Consider the following 7,677-nt stretch of genomic DNA (forward strand, 5'->3'; position numbering starts at 1 on the left):
AACCTGTTCGATGCCAACAACGTTGGCGATCCACACAGGTTGCAACGTCTAGGAGGAACTTCTCGGCGAGCCTGCAAGACGGGAAACAGTCTGAATCTTGGAGAGAACAATCATGTCAGATAACCAGAGCATTTGTGCTCGTGTGCATATTGACACTTGAGTTCTCGCTTCTGAAGGTGTATCTATTATTTTGGGTCGATGGTTGGATAAAATTGAGAGGACTATTGATTCTTTCTTTTTAGTTAGAAGACTATTGGTACTGCTACGCATGCACTGACGCACCCTTATAAAATAATAGTCTAGAATCATTATATAAAAAGACATGAAGGCCTGCAGATTACATATAGACGTGATAGATACAAGTAACTATCACATTCTCGCTCTAAAAAAGAATACATGTATTCACCCGTGATAATAACTACAGTATAGTAGTTAATAACAAAAGATAAAGTCGTATGTGCGCGCGGCAGCTGATCAATATATGCGTTCAAGCCATGAGACCGGCCGCCAGGAGGGCGACGAGGCCAAATCCTGCTGTGGCACCGACGGAGGTAGCGGCGTTGGAGGGCGGCGCCGGGGGAGAGTTGCTCGCGCCAGGACCTGCAGCTGGCATGGGTGACGACGGCGAGGAGGAGCCCGAGGCGACGTCGATCACGACCTTCATGCTGGCGGCGGCGGTGGGGCTGCAATGGTTAGGGACGCCACAGATGAAGTAGCGGGTGCCGGTGGCGTTGAGGGAGATGACGTCGTTGCCGGAGGTTAAGGTGTTGATGGCGCCGTCGGTGCTGCAGGAGTCGTAGCCGGCCTTGCTGACCTCGACCACGTCGTGCGTCGGGGTCGAGTACTTGAAGACGATGTCATCACCCACGTTGAACTTCTTGCCGGACACCCAGTTGCTGTAGTCGGTGCTGAGGGCCCAACCGCCCTGATCGCCGACGTTGTAGGTTACCGCTGACGCGCTGCCTAGTAAGACGGCCATCGCGGCCACGGCGAGGAGGGTGATCTTCGTGGCAGCCATTGATTGCGGCTGGAGCTGGAAGGAGGAATGCAAAGCAGAGGAGGTAGAAGGGAGGTGCTGCACTGCTGCTGATGCTTAGCGGGGGTTTGGGTTGCTGTTGTGTCTGCTGCCATGCCCTTTATATAGAAGCAAGCGCCTAGCGAGGCCGGTTGGGGGGGCGCGCGGTAGGTTCGTGGGATGGCATTTGGATATTGAGATTTGCTGGTGAATTGTCATGTGCATTTGAACCAGCGACCAGTACGTGGTCAGACGCGCGCGGCCCGGGCTTGGTTGGTGGCCGGCTGACCTTTTCAGGCCTCGCTACCGTTCCACCTTCACATGGACGCGGTCTGCGCTACGTGCCGTGGACCATCACAATACGGCAAGGATGTACGTTGGCGATGTCAACATCGAGCTAGCTAGCTACCCCGGCTAGTTGACAAGGGACAGTTCAAATTAAGCGGCTACAGGTCACAGGGAGAAGGAGCATAGGCCGGGTTTGGTTCCTCTCTCTTTCCATAAAGATTTCTGCGGCTTTGCGTGTTTGCAATATCGCAGCCGTTGTCCAGACGCCGGTCCTCAGCATGGGCATGACCGCGGCAACAGCACGAGAACTTCTCGAAGGGTTTGTTGGCTGACTAGAACCGGGTTTGCTCGCAACTGCTTCTTTCTTAATTCCGAACATATTTTTCTTTTGAATGTTGTTCTTACCTGCTAATGTATCATACAGTAGTTTTTTGCTTCGTCATTTCTGGTGCAGCAACCACATCCGTCATCACAAGTCACGATTATGTCACTCGTGACATACTTCACACACAGGGCACATTGCACTTTGTACTTCCACGGTCAACAGGTTCCTAATATGATCTGGCTCTTTTGCACTTTTGAGAGAGATTTGAAGTGGTGCCCTACATTTACCAGGTTAAAGACTATGTTTCCCTCTTTATCTAATTTGATTGATACGTTGTGACATTGGGGATTTGCAGGGACCACCGGAACAAGCAACTTGGGCTACTGCGTGCGTTTTTTTTAGAAAAGGAGGATGACCCCCGGCCTCTGCATCTGGGAGATGCATGCGATCATTTTATTGATTATTCTCGTTGACCTTACAAAGTATTATAACAATATGCCTGAATCCGTCATCTTGGCAACATATGCCACTACTCCTATCCATATGATGAAGGGATGCTAGCTGGGCCAAATACTCAGACCATTCACCTAAACCTATCATCAAAAGCCGGAAGCCCCAGCCAAGCCACATACCGGGTCCGCGGCACAAACCGGTCTGACGCACTCACATGTGTCGTCGCCGCCATCTTCCACAGGTCCGTCTTCAGAGCAGATATTGAGGCTTCTACCTTGTTAGGCCACTCTGCCATCGACGCCACCATGACGCCAGACAGCCACCTCCTCCTGCGCGAGTCCATCTACACGCATCGGGCGCCGAGTCTCCGCTGCGCCACGCCGCCGAGATCCACCGTCTTCGATGCGGAGGAGGAAACACCGCTCCACCTCTGGGCGCATCGCCGACCACCTGCCGCGATGTCGTGCAAGTCCAGCTCTGGGAAAGCACGCAGGGAATCACGATCTTCAAGACGACGCCCTCAGGAGGGGAAGCGATGTCATGCCATCGTCTGGTCCTGCACCGCAGGTCCTGGGCTTTCACCTGAAGAAAGTGACCCGAGAGCGGAGGAGGTCGGAGAACTCCACAACGGCCCCCAGGAGGAGAGCGACATCCGCAGACACCGCGCCGTCGGCTTTCGCCCGGAGCAACCCTACCTCCGCACCCTCACGCTGCCGGACGAGGATGGGGGAACCCCAGCGCCGCCAGCATGCGAACCCACCGGCCCAAGCGCTTCTTGCGCGGCGGCGGCGCCATCACCACGCACGACCACCAACCTCACCGTCGGCCGAAGCCAACAGGCCAGATCGGCCGAGCCCGCCACGGCCAGATCTGAAACCTCGGGACACCGTCGCATCGAGGCAGCCACGAGCAGCCGGCAGCCCATCACCCGCGAGAGCACGAGGACGCCGCGCCGAGCAGCCGCCACGCCGGCCGGAGACACCGAGGACGAGACTTCCACAACCACGGGCTCACGCCGGCGACCTAGGCCGCCGAGCGCACGGAGATCCCCGCCGCCACCATCCTCCGGCGCGGGCTTTGCCCGGCGGACTCATCCGGCGGCGGCGGGAGGGGGGCGTGATGTAGAGGGGAGGGCGGCGGCGGCGTTCCTAGGGTTCCCCCGAGCCGCCCTGGGGACGACGCGGGGGTCGGGGGTTCAGAGATGGGGGCTACTGCGTGCGTGTAACCGGTCCGCCTCACGACGCACCAACTTGAGCAACTGCGAGTGCAAGAGGATGGGCCTTGACCGCGGATCACCGCCCCAAGTTGATAAGGATAAGATCATTTTTCTGCAAGAGATACTTCCTCCGGTCCTTTTTACTCCACGTATTAGATTTATGTTAAGATAAATTTTGTAAAGTTTGACCAAATATATATTAAAAAGTATCAACATCTACGACATTAAATATATATATACTATGAAACTACATTTTGTAATGAATCTAATAATGTTTTCTATAAGTTTGGTCAAAGTAGAGATGCCTTGATTTCGGACAAAACTTATATACAGACTAAAAATGACCGGAGGGACCATGAGAGATGGTTGTCATCTCCACGTGGGACCGTGGTTAGTTGTCGGTGATTTTAACTTAATAGGCAAACAGGAAAACACTTATGCTTTGTCCACTGGGCAAGTCATTAATTCCGAAGTGTTTCATCCTTTTTTGAAGGACTTGAATATCTGGTTGTTGCTCCCCACAGGGAAGGACAATGTGAACCAATTCGATCGCTGGCAAAAGCAAAACCCTCAGCGAACATTTTGGTTTGCTACACGTAGCAAACCCTCAGCGAACGTTTTGGTTCGCTGCAGAAAACATCTCCCCAGCGAACGTTTTGCAGGACAGGCCTTTTTCCAGGCCTCTAGACCCAATCATCATTCTCTTTGAGCACTAACAATTAAAAAATAAAAATGCCGCTTGGCAAAAATTTAGAAATTTTTTTGTACTGATGATAGGCAAACATGAAGGAAAAACAATCAAATTCCTGTTAAAATCAAAGGCATGGATTTTGCAAAAAAAAAGTAAAAAAATGATTCACATGGAAAAGTTGAAGGGAAAATGGTTCACTATAAACATGACAAATTTTGAAAATGTATGTAAAGATTACATGACAATTTTGAAATTCCAAAAAAAACAGTGTTCATATTGCCATGGTTCACTATTTGCCATATAATTTGAAAAAAAAATCTGAAATTTCTATGTTTTGAATTTGTCATGTGATTTGTCACATCTAGAATTTTCATGTGACGGAGTTTCAATCGGAATTGTCACATGTAACAAAATTAACATGAGAAAAAAAATCTTTGAAAAAGATATAAAAAATTGTCACACTACCTTCAATAAAACTACCAAATTCTAATTAATAGAAATGCCATGAAGCAACAATAAAAATTGTCATGATCTAAATAATAAAAGTTTCATTCTACCTATCATAAAACTACCATGGTCTAATAGTAAATTTGCCATTAAAATGTCATGGTATCTATATAAAACTACCATGATCTTAAAAAGAAAATTGCCATGCTACCTATAATAGAAAACCATAGTCTAAACATGGTCCAATTAATGAAAAGTGCCATGATGTCTACAATAAAAACACCATGGTATAAATAATATAATTGCCATGATCTAATCAATAAAGCTACCATGGTCTACATAATGAAAGTGGCATTCTACATACAATAAAACAACATGGTCTAAATAGTAAAATTGCCATGATCTAAAAATTATATAACTGCCATGCACCATATAATGAAATTGCACATGATAGATTTTAAAATTTGGTTCTCTAAAGAACATGACAACTTTTAGGAATTTGTAATGGGCACATGGCAAAAGTTAGGGATTTTGTTCTTGGAAAAAAGATGGAATTTTTTTAGGAATTTTTCTTTTCTAAAAAAATACATGGTTAGGGATTTATTAGAAGTGGCGGTCACTTGTGGTTGAACTATGTTCGATCAAATGAATTGCCCATCATAGCAAAAAGGTCATCAAGCAACTCTGAATATTTAATGGACAGGCAAGGCAACCATTCTCAAATCGGAGCTCACTTAACATTAACTAGCGGGCGAAGGCACGGCCACACGCCGCGCCCGTGCAATTTCTCTTGATTTGTACAATTGTTGTTGCTGCTTAAAAACTATAACAACAACAGAGTACACATGTTGGATAAGTGGGTAAGTATATTTGGTTGAACTTTATGGGGTACATTGCATTGGCTAGATGATACAAATTTGCTAATGAAAAAATAAGATCCAGTGAAGTCCAATAGTTTTGTTACAGGCTAAGCTATCATATGCAAATGTGAAATGAAAGATTGACGTGCTAAAACAGTGAGACCATTTAGCAACACGGGTGGTTTGACTCTCCAATTGTGATAGTACATTCTTTTTTCATTTACTCTAAAATCTTCAAATAACTACTCTCAAGTAGGAAGCTGACGACCCACAAGTATAGGGGATCAATATAGTCCTTTCGATAAGTAAGACTGTCGAACCCAACTAAGAGCAGAAGAAAATGACAAGCAGTTTTTAGCAAGGCATTCTCTGTAAGCACTGAAATTATTGGTAACAAATAGTTTGGTAGTAAGGTAATTCGTAACGGGTAACGAGTAACAAGTGTAACAAAAGTGAAGCAAGGTGGCCCAATCCGTTTTATAGCAAAGCACAAGCCTGGACGAACTCTTATATAAAGAAAAGCGCTCCCGATGACACATGAGAATTATCATAAAGTTAGTTTTCATCATGCTCATATGATTCGCGTTCGTTACTTTGATAATTTGATATGTGGGTCGACCAGTGCTTGGGTGTTGTCCTTACTTGAACAAGCCTCCCACTTATGATTAACCCCTCTCGCAAGTATCCGCAACTACGAAAGAAGAATTAAGATAAATCTAAACATAACATCAAACATGTGGATCCAAATCAGCCCCTTATGAAGCAACACATAAACTAGGGTGTAAGCTTATATCACTCTAGCAACCCATCATCTACTTGCTACTTCCCAATGCCTTCCCCTAGGCCCAAACCATGGTGAAGTGGCATGTAGTCGACATTCACATAACATCACTAGAGAAAAGACAACATACATCTCATCAAAATATCAATCGGATACTAAAATCACATGATTATTTGTAACAAGACTTCTCCCATGTTCTCGGGAACAAAAGTAACTACTCACAAAGCATGTTCATGTTCATGATCAGAGGGGTATTGAATATCATTAAGGATCTAGACATATGATCTTCCACCAAATAAACCAATTAGCATCAACTACAGGGAGTAATCAACACTACTAGCAACCCACAGATACCAATCTGAGGTTTTGAGACAAAGATTGAATACAAGAGATCAACTAGGGTTTGAGATGAGATGGTGCTGGTGAAGATGTTGATGAATATTAGTCCTCCCATGATGACAGGATCGTTGGTGATGACGATGACTTCGATTTTTTCCCTCCCGGAGGGAAGTTTCCCCAGCGGAATCGCTCCGCCGAAGACCTAGATTGCTTCTGCCCAAGTTTCGCCTCGAGATGGCGACACTTCATCCCGAAAGTCTTCTCTCTATTTTTTTCTAGGTCAAAACCCTTTATATAGCAGAAGATGGGCACTGGAGGATGGCCAGGCGGCCCACAAGCTCATGGGGCACACCCTGGGGGGTAGGGCGCACCCCTAGGCTTGTGGCCACCTGGTGGGTCCCCTCCTGGTATTTCTTCACCCAATAATTTTTATATATTCCATAATAATTATTCGTAAAGTTTCAGGACATTTGGAGTTGTGCAGAATAGGGATCTCAGATTTGCTCCTTTCCGTACAGAATTCCAGCTGCCGGCATTCTCCCTCTTCATGTGAATCTTTTAAAATAAAAGAGAAAAGGCATAATAATTACATCATAAAGTGTAATAAAAATCCATAATGCAATAAATATCAACATAAAAATATGATACAAAATGGATGTATTAAAAGCCAACATGGAGAAGCTACACTCGTGCTTATAAGTGTTGGAGGTACCCTATGCAATGACATCAAAAAGTCAGCTTTAGTTGCCTTCTCGTGGCATTTTCTAGAGCTCTAATTGGTAAACATGATTTTTTTTCCCACACAAATGATGCCATAATCAGCAAATAGTGGCTTACAACATAATCTAATACAATCTTATGTCGTACAAATGCAATGTGCTCCAATTATCATTTAAACGTTCTCTATGGCCCTAAATATCTATGGCCCTAAATATTTGAACATGTTAAGCCATGGTTTTGTTTACGACTTATTGAACCAAAACATCAAATTTATCTTAACCACAAGTCTGAAATAAATAGGGGAGTTAGGTCCAATTATAGTGCCACGATAAAGCGGGCCTATGCCATCTTAAAATATTACTGGTTGCTTAACCAGTGGGAGATAAAAGAAGAGAGACTAATAATTAAACTCATCAAACCTAAAAAAACTCATTATCCAAGGCAATCTAACACCAAAAAGAGTTCTTTCTGTAAAAAAATCAAATTTGCTTGGCCGCCAAATTAAGTAGCTGCCAAAGAACTAGCCTTATGTTAATTCAATT

General features: G+C 45.3%; 1 protein-coding gene across 1 annotated transcript; it reads right to left on the reverse strand.

Moving 5' to 3' along the window:
- Positions 1-287: 287 nt before the first annotated feature.
- On the reverse strand, positions 288-1,132 carry LOC125552690 (mavicyanin-like). Its single transcript, XM_048716338.1, has one exon. It carries the CDS (start codon positions 1,016-1,018, stop codon positions 488-490), a length of 531 nt encoding a protein of 176 aa, XP_048572295.1. The 5' UTR covers positions 1,019-1,132; the 3' UTR covers positions 288-487.
- Positions 1,133-7,677: the final 6,545 nt, after the last annotated feature.

This window comes from Triticum urartu, chromosome 4 (assembly GCF_003073215.2).
Source record: "Triticum urartu cultivar G1812 chromosome 4, Tu2.1, whole genome shotgun sequence".
NCBI classification, from domain to species: domain Eukaryota; kingdom Viridiplantae; phylum Streptophyta; class Magnoliopsida; order Poales; family Poaceae; genus Triticum; species Triticum urartu.